At 34.9% G+C, this 13,728-nt stretch overlaps 1 protein-coding gene across 3 annotated transcripts; it reads right to left on the reverse strand.

The window, feature by feature from the left end:
- Nucleotide 1: 1 nt before the first annotated feature.
- LOC129754348 (general odorant-binding protein 72-like) lies at nt 2-6,160 on the reverse strand. 3 transcript variants are annotated; one of them, XM_055750354.1, is made up of 5 exons: nt 5,854-6,160; nt 5,596-5,729; nt 523-611; nt 319-430; nt 2-244 (listed from the first exon to the last, which is right to left on the reverse strand). In XM_055750354.1, the coding sequence occupies exons 2-5, from the start codon at nt 5,654-5,656 to the stop codon at nt 159-161; spliced, it is 348 nt and encodes a 115-aa protein (XP_055606329.1). In that variant the 5' UTR covers nt 5,657-5,729; nt 5,854-6,160; the 3' UTR covers nt 2-158. The 3 variants fall into 3 exon arrangements, with proteins under 3 accessions (XP_055606329.1, XP_055606330.1, XP_055606328.1); XM_055750355.1 differs by having other exon boundaries at nt 5,596-5,744; XM_055750353.1 differs by having other exon boundaries at nt 4-244; nt 5,596-5,674.
- Between the last annotated feature and the right edge of the window lie 7,568 nt (nt 6,161-13,728).

Below are 13,728 nucleotides of genomic sequence, written 5' to 3' on the forward strand. Positions count from 1 at the left end.
AAAAAAAACAGGTCGTTGTTTTTTGTTCTTAATATTTAACACATTTATTTCGTGATTTGGTGCTTATAAACTACACATGCAACAGAAATGTTTTCAGTATTATCGTGTACCATATTTTAAATTTCTTACAAATGGCATTTGGACACTGTTTTCTAATTTCAAGGGAACATAAAGTGTGGGTTGTTGTTATAAAAACAAATAAGGTATGCATACGCAGATTCACAGTGGTCTTTTATTCCTTGAGCTGAAATTAAACAAGAAGGATTTTGTTGAGATAGTTTAAAATAGAAATATTTTTTAGTTCAAAAGAAATCTTACCTGAGTCCTTGCAAATATCCAAGCCTTTCCGATAATCGTTTTTCATGTAGTCCGGTAGCAGCTGGTCGATTTGTTTTAGCGACTTCTCGTAGTTGACTTTCCCTTTACGTGTCTACGTGTATTGAAAAAAAAATGTTAATTTGTTATAATTTTCTTATGAATTTAAGCAAATTTGTTTAAAAAAAACGGAACAAAAATATTTACCGCTTGCATCATATCAAATAAGCAATTCACGTAACATTTGAATTCTTTAGTTTGGGGAAATATTCCGTCTTTCGCTGCTTCTAGTATCGCTGAAATTATATTTTTTATAGTTATAAAATTAGAACTTTTGGGAGCCTTTTTAGAAAAGTAAACAAAATCAATAGCATGTCCCACTTTTACCAGAGGTCGGCAATCTGAGGCTTAGAGCCGCATGTGGCTTTTCGATGTATGAGTACGGATTTGATGCTCCATTCTCAATTATGAAATTAAGTCTTTCAGTACAAATATGTTAAATAGCTATTGAAATGATGAGTTTTTCTTGTGATGTAAAGGAAACAACTAAATTTGTCGTTTTTTCAAATTTTTTTTGCACCGAAATAAGATTTTTAGCAATTTTGTAATTGTTTTCTGATCTCGTTTCTTTGGATCAAACTTTTTTGTTCGAATATCAACGTTGCGAATGGCGAACAGTTATTTAAAAACTTATCCGGTTCAACTGTGTTCGATGTTTGATGGAGGCAACTGACTTGTCAACTGAGCTATATCACAAGCCCCAAGTTCGAAGGAAATGATTCAAAGGCAATAATGCCGGAACAAACTTTTCTTTTGTAAACAAGACCCCCCCCATTTCGAAGTTTTTGAAAATCCCGAAAGGAAAAGTAAATAAAAGTTAAGTTTCTTATTAAGAAAATTGATAAATTATGCGAAAATTCTGACTGAAAGAGTGAAAATCAAACTGTAAAAGATGAGAATTTTATCATCTTTTGTAGTTGAGGATTTGAAAATGTTCACTCATCCTTCCCAGAAATATGTACCCGTAAGAGTTTCTGTAGTGTCAATTTCGCACTCCTGCCTGACTAAAACCACTATATCTCTTTTTGTTTCTCAACCGATTTTTACATAAATTTTAGTTTGAGAGACCTCGTAATATAATTCAAATATGTTTTTCAGACAATATTCAGCTACAACACTTCAATTTTCCGTTATCCAAAGTCTAAGAAAAAGAAATCCGATAAAACATGCTTCGAAAAAAAAAGATAGTAGATCAGCCAGAGTGCTCATAAACAAATTTCACTCAGTGCCAAAAAAATCTTTTTGAATTTTTTTTTTAAGATCATGACCACAAAAAATGTAAAAAAGTAATGCAAAACCCGTACTTTTTAATCAATAAACCGTCAAAAAATGTTTAAGTCACACCAGATAAATTTTGAAAAGAGGATTGAAAAGTTGACGTAACTTGGCACATTTCGCATCTTTAGATTGTCAAAATACGGAACCCTGATTTTTTGACGAATTTGGAAAGGTAGCTGTTTTTTAACTCTTTGTCAATTTGGAATTCTCTGATATTCAAAGACTAAAATTCAACTTTGCACAGGATTTTGAGTATATCCGAAAGATTTTCGCAATAATTTTATACTCACCAGAAAGGCAATTTCATACAGGTTCTTGTTTAATAGTTACTTTAGAGACAATAAAATAAATACTTTATAGAGATATGATTAATGATGAGGTTTCCAAAACTATAATTTATGTTAAAATCGGATGAGAAACAAGAGAGATATTGCGATTTTAAGCGAGTAGTATCAAATTTACACTCAAGGTATGATAAGGGAGTTTTTTTTTGGCCTGGGCTATCAGAGTGCGTTCATAAGAAAAGTAGTGACAGCAAATGATTTCAAGAACACATTGAGGAACTCCGAAGAAATTTTTTTATTTGAATGCATCCGAATTAATTTACAAGGCGCCAAACTGGCAATAGTTTCATATTCATACTCAAGGGTTGATTAGGGTTAAATAACTCAATTTCACGATATTGTGAAATATAGATTGTATGCAGTTTCGAAGCATACAAGCTTTTGTGTAATTTGTTCTAGTTTATTAAAATTTTTATATACTTTATAATCCTCACCTCACTTGTGATCTACATATGTATGAAATCCAAGTTATAAAAGAAAGGTTTCAAATTTGTTCCTGAGTACCGTTAACTGGGGGAACATTGATCACTTTTTTAATTCATTTTCAAATATTTCGGAAGGAGTTGCTTTTTTTAACACTAAAATGTTTTAAAATACTGACTGAGGTAAGGAGTATAAAGCATGATCATTAACAGCAGAATATTGAAACGACATTAGTGGATATAAGTAAATGTTTGTTACAAAACCAGACTTTATGTTTCGGGGTAACTTTGATCACTACGGTTTTAACGTATCTCAACATCTTCAAAATTATTGTGTTGATGCCAATTAGAACAAAAGGCTGAAAACTCAATTTGAACTCAATTCAATTTTTCAACGTTTTCTTTTTAAAACAAATATACTCAGAAGATGGACAATGTTGCTGCATACATTTAGGGGTAAAAATTATTATCATTTCTCAATATTTTTTGGCATCAAAAACCAATGAAATTTTACCTTCATGCAATTTCCTATACAGGCTTTCTCATAGAAAATGTCTCCTTTTTTAAATATCCAAAAATTATTATAGAATGACCATATTAAACTATACCTATACAAAGGAAAAAAGTTAATCTTTCATATAAAACAACTCATTTGCTTCTAAATGCAATCATTTTTTCAGGAGAGGTATTTTTTATGAGTCTTCGAAAAAACAGATAATTTAAAACTTTAAAACTACATTTTAATTAATACAAAAAAATCTCCAACTACAAACCAAATTAAGCCTATTTCAAACTCAATTTATATGCTTTCAAATGTAGAAAACAGTTTTCAGATATTTTAACTACAGACTTAGTTAATGATGATTATCTGCAAAAATTTCATGTTGATCAAGGTTACCCCGATGATCAAAGTTCTCCCAGTTTACGGTAATTCAAAAAATTTCTTGATCAAAATGGAGAATTATAGTTTTTGGACAATTTACATTAAAGCAAATTCGGTGGGAGATTTTCTTTTTGCATTTTGATTTTACTTTTTGTTCCAATATGATTTTTCGATGCCTTTTGGGTCACAAAAGTGTAAAATTTGAGATGATTTGGTTGATTTCTTATTAAACGAAACGCGTTTCAATTTTATCTAAAAGAAATGTGTAAGGAAAAAGGATTTTTTGCAAATCAAATCATTCAGGAAATTCAAATAAGCATGGAATTAAGTTTATTTTAAATTTCGGTTTTCCTTATCATGCATTTTTGCTAATATGAGAAGAAGCTAAGTATTTGTAGTAACAAAAATGTTGTACGTTACAATGTATTCCTTAAACTTTGAGAATTTTTTTTTTGATGTCATGTGAATAGTCATTGAGTTGTTCTACAAAAACACCATCCTACATCCTACTACAGCTTCAAAATGATGAAGATACTTCACCAGTTAGTAAATATTTTAATTGATAACTTGATTTGAAAATAAGCACCATAAATCAACGAATAAAAAAAAGCGCATCTGTAGAATTATATTTTTTAAAGCAAAAACACAGTTGGTAGAAAAATGTGACTGCGTAGTTTTGACTTCTGAGTAAAAAGTTATAGAAGTTCTTTTTTGGTTTATTTTTCTTTGTTTGATATAATTTGATATTTTGAAGAAATTTTTTAAGGAAACCTGAATTGAAAGTAATCTTAATAATTTTTTAAAGCATTTTAACGAAAAACAATCAAATTCGAAATAAGTTTAGATTTTTTTTTATATTGCTTTGTCCATCAGTTATCATTGATGATTTTTACTCAAAACTGAGAAATTCGAGAATTTACAAACAACATACTTATCACTAGAACTTTAGGTGATGTATAAAATCTGAGAAAAGATTATTTTTTTTTTAAAGGGATTTTTTTAAATGCCACCATAACTGCATAAGCATAAGCTTAAGTTTTATAGGAGGGTCGATAAGCCTCCTCTCCAGCTTGATGAGTACTTCAGAAAATTTTTTGCTAAGGAGAATGCTAAGAATATGTTTAAAAGAATTGAACAAGTTTTTAAGTACGGGATAATGAGGATACTTGATCCTTGGGGATACTTGATTCCTTCGCTATATCTCGAAACAGGAATGTCTCGCAAATATCGAATGTTCTAGATAAATGTGAAGATCTTTTTTTATCACTTTAAAATGTTTCTCACATGAAAAATAAAAAAATATATATTTATTCCAATATGTCAATCATTAGGTATACTCTAACGATGATCTTCATAATACCATTTTTTCAAAGCAATAGTAAATTCTCAATTTTTTAAAGAAGTTTTCCAAAATGTATGTTATGCGTATAAATAATTGATCCCTATTGTTCAAAAAGATATATTTTAATTCTAAATGGATCGTGATCATTAGTTATCATGAAATTACTAATATCTGTCCAATAACTAATGTTTATCCAGTAATTATCTGATAAAAGGAACTAAAAATTCTGTATTCATCCAAAAACTAGAAAATTGCGCCATAAAGATACATTTTTAAAAGAGGGTTGAAAGGTGGACGTAACTTGGCACATTTCGCATCTTTAGATTGTCAAAATACGGAACCCTGAATTTTTGTCGAATTTTCAATGGTAGCTGTCTTTTGAACTTTTTGTCAATTTGCAATGCTCTGATTTACTTACTTAAATAATTGAACTTTGCACAGAATTTTGAATATATTCAAGCAAGATTTTCGCAATATACTCAAGGGCAATGACTCAAGGGTAGTAGAGAAACTTTTAGAATTCTCTTTGTCTGATACTTACAAACTATGAAATGAGAACTAATATGGCAAAAAATAGTCAACGGACCTTTTATCTTCGGATTTTACTAGAGTTTTGCCTAGGGTCAGGGCACCCTGAATTAAGGATCAAGTCTCCTGTAACTTAAAAAATATCATTTTTTTAGGGTCACGAAAATGCTTCTAGTTCATGTATCGTTCTAACTTTTAGAGCATATAAACTTGAAATTACACGCTGTCAGAAAATGCAAAAGACGATGAGTTGCTAAATTTTCGCAAAAAGATATGATGAAAATAAGAAAAGAGGATCAAGTACCCCCTAATGTTGGGTTTTGCAATAAGTAATCAGATCAGATGAAACAATGAAAAAAATATTTATAAAAAATTTCTACAACTCTGAGTAACCAACACTAGTTGAGAACTAATAATGCTTACCATCGCTCATCTTATGTTTCGGTTGGCACACCTGGCGGAACATCTTGGCCGTCTTCTCCATCTGTTCCTTCGTCACCGACTGGAAGAGACATCATAAATTGTATAAATTCCGCGAACAAATCCTGTGATGAGTCCTGTAATCGATCGGCCTTTAAGAAGATCAATTAGGTTGGTTTCATTCACACGACTTTCGAATTTCAAGTGGCAGTAGGAAAATCGTGGGAAAAACAATTGTCTTTCTCGACTATAGACACTTACACAATAACAGTCACGAATTTGAATGCCAAGGATGAGCACCGTCCATGCCAGCAATAGGAGTGGTAAGTCGCGATTCAAATTCATTATTATCACGCTATCATCAATGGAACCGAACCGTCGGGTGAATCTCCTGTTTCATCGCCGGGCCGGTCTTTTGACGGGCGTTCTGTTCACTAAAAAAACTTCTTTGAGGGGTTGTTTTTTCCCACACCTTTAGGGGGAAATTTATTGCACCTTCAGGAAGCAGGGTGGGTTGGCGCCTCCGGAAATAAACACTCTAATCGAAAACACTTGAGATTAAGTGATAGATCATAACTGAAAATTGATTGAATGCTCGGGTTTAATTTATAGCGTCCCCGGATGTGGAAAGTATTAGTAGGTTCAGCAGCTAGTAATTAAGTTTTCTGCAAGATGGTACTTGAACGTATTGGATTTTAATTACTGGGTACATGTTGTTTGACAATAATTAACCAGGCTAAACTTGACGAGTTGTGAGATTTAATTTTATCGATTAATTAGCCCCCTCTTCGATTATGTCGTTAGATAAGTTGTTCAGTTTTTTCATCGAATTGAATTAAAAAAAAAATCAGATTCATAGCTGGAGTCACAATTTTTGAACAGATGGAACGCAAAGATAAAAATTTAAATTTAGTAAAACTCCCATGTTTAGAAAACACAAACGGTCAATTCTTAATCAGGATTCAAATTCAGTGAACGTTGGGTAGGTATCCGCAGATTGAATTGGTTTAACCTTAACTAAAAGGTGAATCTTACATGGGTCACGTGTTAGACAATGCTGTTTGAATTTATTGACCCCTAGTAATTTTAAATGGTAAACTCAGAGCTCTGTAGCAAATCAAACCAGATATGCTAAATCATCATGAAAAGTTGGTCAGAGGCCTACGAATCACACATTGAATATACATAACCTCGAAAATGTTCCTGGATAGGCTGGGGGTTGGGGGAAAACATTCACTGTCTTCATAAATGTCAACTTGTCAACTATGAAAATTGAATAGGGGAGAATGAGGATACTTGATCCCTGGGGATACTTGATTCCTTAGCTATATCTCGAAACTGGAATGTCTTACAAAGATCAAATGTTCTAGAAAAATGTGACAAAATGAGCAAAATAACAATGCTCGTAGTTTAAAAAATTTTAACAAAATAATTGTTTGAGTAATTGAACTTTGTTTGAAAAATTTCACATAATGTAACTTGAAGATCATCACTTTAAAATGTTCCTTACATGGGAAAATTATGTTCCAATGTATCAATCGTTCGAACGTAAAATGAACTTCATAATGCCATATTTTCAAAGCAATGGATAACTCTCAACTTTTTTTCAGAAAAAGTTTTCTAAAATGTTGATTATGGGTACAATTGATCCCCTAGAGTTGGGTACAATTGATCCCCCTTCCAAACGGCATATTCTTTTTCTGAATTGATCGTTATGATTGCTGATTACGAAATTACTAATATTTATCCAAAAACTAATATTTATCAAACAATTGTCTGAAGAGAAGGGCAAAAATAAATAATTTTCTCTTAATTATGAAAAAAGCGCCTTTAAGTATGCAATGTTATTAGCGTTGAGACAAAGTTATAGAATTTTCTTCTTATGTCTGCTATAAATTGTGAAATGAGAACAAACGTGACCAAAATAGTCAATTAACATTCTATCTTGGGGTTTTGTTTGATTTTTATACAAGGATTAAGGCTTCCTGAATAAAATATCAAGTCTCCTTCAATAGGGAATCAAGTCTCCCTTAACTTCAGAAAAATCGTAATTTTTTTACTCCCACGAAAATGCTTCTAGTTCATCAACGGGTTCAAGTATCGTTCTTATTTTTGGAGCACAGAAATTTGAAGTTACAAGCTGTCAGAAAATGTCAAAGACGGCGAGTTGCTAAATTTTTCCAAAAAGATATGGTGAAAATAAGAAAAGGGGATCAAGTATCCCCACTCTTCCCTACGGTTTCTGAAATTTGTATTCTGATATAGTTTTTGAATCTGGATTCTTATTTCTGAATGTTGAATACTTAACTCTTATTAAGATGTTATTTTCTTCGAACCTTTTATTCGTCTATACTATTTTTGAAAAATATAAGCACTAGGTCAGTGGTATAAGATTTACCGATATATGTAGCCGTAATTTTAAAAAAAACCAACGAATTGTGATCCTGAATTTTGAATTCGAAGTTTCGATCTAACTGAATTCTGAATTTAATTCCGAATTTTAGATGATTACTCGAATATCTAATTTGTATTCACATCAAAAAATAATTATTATTCTGCGCTTAATTTGCCTATTTTTTTTTTAAATATTGTTAAATCAAAATTAAGAAATTTTATATCTTTTTCTGAATCAATATTCCGAAACAGATCCAAATGACCCTGGTGGTTAAAAGGTCTCTAAGAAATTATAATAATAATAACAAAATTCCAAAATTGGAACCTCAACTCTGAGTGCGATTTCAAGGCAGTAACTTCGTTTCTGACATATTAAAAAAAATAAAATAAAAATTCGAAATAAATATGCTTGATTTGAAGAATAGAATGAAAAAAAAATTCACATCAAAGATCATATTTGAGCTAGAAAAGTAGCGCAGTGATGACCAGGAGATTGGCTAGCGCTTTCAAGCGCAACCCCAATATCTCCGTTGAAAATGTCGCAAATAAGTTGGAAATATCGTTTACAACCGTGCATGAAGCTAAAAAACGTTCCGGACTGTCGACTCATAAGGAGGTAGTGATTGACTCCAAATCGCAACGATAAGCGAAACCTTACGGAAAAAAAATATCTCGGAAGCTCTATACGACATTGTTTACAAAGTTTGATTGCGTTGTAATGGACGACAAAACCTACGCCAAGGCCATAGTACTTTAACACGTTCGTCGCCATGGGACCCAGAAACGGAAGACAGCTGTCTTATGCAAGATAATAGCTCAGTTTTGGTCGACAATCGCTTAAGTTTTGGTGCACATGTCAAATACTGTTGTGAAAGTGCATCGAAAGTCATCGATTCATTGGCCTGGATAATGCCGAACTGCCATGGTCCAATGAGTAGCAAGAGACGTCTCCTTGCGAGCGTAGCACTGTCGAAACTACGATACGGAGGAGCGGCCTGGAGCTCCGCGATAGAGGTAGAGCGCAACAGATCCAAATTACGGAGCACACATCGGTTGATAGCCATGCGAGTTTCCTGTGCGTACAGGACCATATCAGCAGATGCAGCTTTTGTCATCGCGGGCATGATTCCCATCGACATAACTCTGGCGGAGGATATGGAATGTTACAAAGCAAGAGCTGTTAGAGGAGTGCGTAAAATTCAACGAGCAGCGTGAATGCTCAAGTGGCAGGAGCAATGGGACGCATCGAACAACGCAAGATGGACGCATAGGCTAATCCCGAGACTTTCAGACTGGGTAAATCGGAAGTATGGAGAGGTCAACTTCTACCTGACGGAGTTCCTTTCGGGTCATGGGTGCTTTAAGCAATACCTTCATCGGTTTAAGCTTATCAGCTCGCCTTATTGCCCGGAATGCGTAGAGACGGAGGAATCGGCAGAGCATGCTATCTTTGTCTGCCCCAGGTTCAATTCAAGGCGTCAACAACTTCAAAATCTGAACGCTGCAAACATAGTGAGTGAAATGTGTCGCGACGAACAGTCGTGGCGTGCTATAGTCGACGAAATCTCGCAAATCATGCGCGATCTGATAAGAATTAGGAAAGATGATGAACGGAGAGAGCGAGATAGTCAACCAAATTTGACAAGCTAATGGAAGGTCTTGGGCCTCGTATGACACTTCAATTCAAAAGCAACGCGATCTTAGGGCGCGGTATAACCCTAATCTGGACTCATACGTGTGGTGGGACTTAAAGGTCTCAGGATAAGGAGAAGGAGGAAAAAGGATAAAGCAGAATGATGATCAAGGAGAAATTGAGGAAAAATTGAGAAAGAGGAAAAGGGTGAGATGTATAAGTGCATGAGCACAGCCTACCCCTTGATGTAGTATCATAGGGTGAAACCAAGGGGCACATCTGGCACACGAAGCCCAAGGTGGTTTTAGTCGGACGAACCCACACACGGCAGCAAACACCCGGCTGTTATGGTTTGAAGTCAAATTTCCATCTTGTTTAAAAAAAACAAAAAAAAAAAACAAAAAAAAAAAAAGGTCTCACGTACTCAGCTACGATCTTTCCTGCAGTAAAAGGAAGCGGAGATACCATTCGGGGTGGTCGTGTCGGGATTCTAGCTTGGTAGTTTCTCAATCGGCCATGCCTTGGTGGTTAGAAATCCTGCGGAAGTGGTTGTGACGGGCGCGAGTTACTTTGAAAGCGTTACCTAACCGGCACACGTTTCGAGGTCCCCGGGATAGTGGATGCTGTGACGGCCGTGAGTTATTACGAAAGCGTTACCTAACCGGCACACGTTTCGGGGTCTTCCTTCCGTACCAGTCTGAAGTTGGCGATAGAGGGAAAGGAGAAGGAGGAAAAAGGAGAAAAGGATAAAGCAGAACGATGATCAAGGAGAAATTGAGGAAAAATTGAGAAAGAAGGAAAGGGTGAGATGTATAAGTGCACGAGCACAGCCTACCCCTTGATGTAGTATCATAGGGTGAAACCATGGTGAATCATAGGGTGGTTTGAAGTCAAATTTCCATCTTGTAAAAAAAAAAAAAAAAAAAAAAAAAAAAAAAAAAAAAAAAAAAAAAAAAAAAAAAAAAAAAAACTTTTTGCCACGCATTGCAAATCTGAGGCTCGCTTTACTTTCAAGCTCCGAGATTTTTTGGGCGGCTAACGTGATACAAGCAGGGTTGGTAAATTTCGCCCGTCACGCTTGACCCGACTAGTTTTGTTTCATCAAACGACCGGCACCGTACTCAATTGACGGAGTCTCACTACTCGCATGGCGGATAAAGCACGACAGCAATCAACATTTCTCCGTCATGCGACTGGCGAAGCTCCTACACATGATCAAATTTCTCCTGAGAGTGACTGGCAAATCTCTTCACCCTTCGATCGGCTGCTGACGGCAGGTACAACTAATTGAACGACTTGCTGGCAAAGAGCAACAATAGCAATAAAAAACCGAAAAAGGGCTTGCTGGCAGAAGCAACAATAATAATAAATGCGTTTCTTTTTCGTCATCGGTCGTTTGAATGCGATTGCTTGACTAGGTAATTCTTTTAGCTTCAAATGACTGGGGAATGAATGACTGGCAAACGAAGTGACTGGTCGTTAAGGAACAGTCAAATGAGTTTGACGGACCAAGAGGCTCAACAGTCACAGTCATTTGACTAATGACGTTGAATGATGCCAACCCTGGATATAAGGCAGACCGTTCCGCTCTCTTTAACACGTTCGTCACCATGGGACCCATAAATGGGTGACAGCTCTCTTACTCAAGATAGCTGCTCAGTTTCACTATGCGTTGGAAATCTAGAGCTCTCTAGCTTTACTTTCACGCTCCGAGATTTTTTTTGGGCGACGAACGTATTTTAACGTATTAGTAAGAAGCCCCGAAAAATAGTTATGGAAAAACTGGCAAATGTATAGAATTTTCCAAAAATTCTCATTTTTTTTTAAAAGTTGGTAATCACAAAAATATGAGAAAAATTTGCACTGATGTGTTTGTAGTAACTAACTATATTTTACAAAACAGCAAAAAGTAAAATTCAACGGGCTTTTTTGACGATTTAAAATCCAAAATTGATGATATTTTTGTCTTGTTTATCCCTTTTTTGTGCGATTTGAACAAAAAATCAACCTTTTTCTCACAAAAATATGAAGTGTGTTAGATCAGTTAAAGGGTGTTCGGATCAAAAAGTGGTAAATTCGAAGTATTTTTTCTAATCATTCTTATAAAAAACCTGAACATCCCTCATTTTATTGGTGTGTGTGTTGAACCATGCTTCTATTTGGTTTTCGACATAAGTTTTTAATTTGGAAAATGGCGTCCAAGCAAGAGGTGCTACGACCCAAGCAACCAAAATTCCCATAAAACAGGTACAAACACGCTTACACAGCCCTATCATTGATATGAAGTACGTTCTATGCAGCTCAAAATTTAAGTTCTTATTGATGCTTTCAAGTTCCAAAACAAGTCTTAATGATCTTAATTTCAGCTTCCAGCGGCCTCTTAATTCAGCTTCCGAAAAATCACAGAATGAGCAAAAAAATCTCTCTCTATATCAACTGAACCGTTGGCTTCGATTCATATCACCTTCACTTGATTATTTACTGTGTTCTGTACCGGTGCCGCCATGATGCCACGCGGCGGATTTCAAACTCGACAAATTTCTGAAATGCTTCTTTCCTACATTTCCTACATATATCGCATCAGAATGGTCACTCAAGTACAAAATTACTTATTGAAAAAAAACTTGCCCGGCTTGGGGATCGAACCCCGACCTTCGTGGTGAGAATCGAACACGCTACCACGAGACCACGCCTAGATGTTGTTCTAACTGAATCTAAACCTCGAAGAGGTGATTTGATTTTGAAAGCACATCAATGCACTTTTTGTAACTTATCAATACCCATTTGAGCACTTTTGTGCCCATTATGTGACTTACCAAATCCCGTATTGAGCACTTTTGTGCCCTTTATGTGACTAAAGTCCCGTATAACGTACGTATAGATCACTTTTGCAGCTTTCAAGTTCGTTAATGAGTACATATAGTTCACTAATGGGAATTGGGCAAAACAAGCCACATAAAACGTACATATTAATCACTTTTGCAACTTTCAAGTTCATTAATGAGTACATAAAGTTCACCGAAGGGAATTGGGCAGTTGATTCTCTTTGTCAGCCAATATGTAACGTTCAATGCTTTCATTCAAGTAAATATGTGACTTTTGGTTGCTTGGGGAATCAGAGTTTTGTACATGCGTCGTGAAAATCCAAACTGCACGCACGCAGAAATAGCAAAATCGTTTAGTGTGACGAAATCAACCATCACCGAAGTAATAAAAGTGTTCGGGGAACATATTTCGACAACTAGAAAGCCTGGATCTGGGGAAATCTAAATCCGGCAGCCGTAGTGACGATCAGAAGAGTGGCTAGCACTTTCAAGCGAAACTCCTATCTCTCTGTACGAGTTGTCGCCACTAAGTTGAGAATATCGTTTACAACCGTGCATGAAGCTTAAAAACGATCCGGACTAGGTCGACTTGACCGAAATCTTTTATTTTCTTCGTTTTTTTACATTTTTAACTTCAATAAGAAAGATACTTTGATTTCAATAGTAAACAAATAATCGATTTACACACAATTTAGTGTGACCACTTCTTGCTTCAAACACACTTAAACTGGATCCAACGATTCGTTTTGGAAATTGTCAAGATCTTAAGCTGTTCCAATTTTTCGTACCGTCTTCTATTATTGCGGTTAATGATTCTGTTGAAGATCCACGCCCGAATCAATTTACCAACTTGGATTGTTTGGAAAAAAAATCAGAAAGGTCGAGGACTTGTTATTATCATTTCTAGAATATCGGTTCTTTTCAAGGAGTTCAACAGCAAGTTGTCATCCTTCCCAAAATAGAATATTGTTTAAAAAATCGTCCAATATAAACCCGTAGGGAAATGTTTATTTTTAAATAAATTCAGTGTACCTACACCCAAAATAATTTTGAAATTTTTTCTACGGGATTTTTCACGTAAATTTAGATTTTGTTGCAGCCTATCGATTCTACGTGAGTTTTGTGTAACCACAGAGTATCAAGGATGCCCTGGTAAAAACTACTTTACTTTCACATAACTAACACATGAATTTCACGTAAATTCAAAGTGGATGATAGGTGTAATAAATTCTTATTCGAAAAGGGGCTTCTTGTCAGTCAGCTTACTTGTTATTTTTTGCTGTC

Source organism: Uranotaenia lowii, chromosome 3 (assembly GCF_029784155.1).
Source record: "Uranotaenia lowii strain MFRU-FL chromosome 3, ASM2978415v1, whole genome shotgun sequence".
In the NCBI taxonomy this organism is placed as follows: domain Eukaryota; kingdom Metazoa; phylum Arthropoda; class Insecta; order Diptera; family Culicidae; genus Uranotaenia; species Uranotaenia lowii.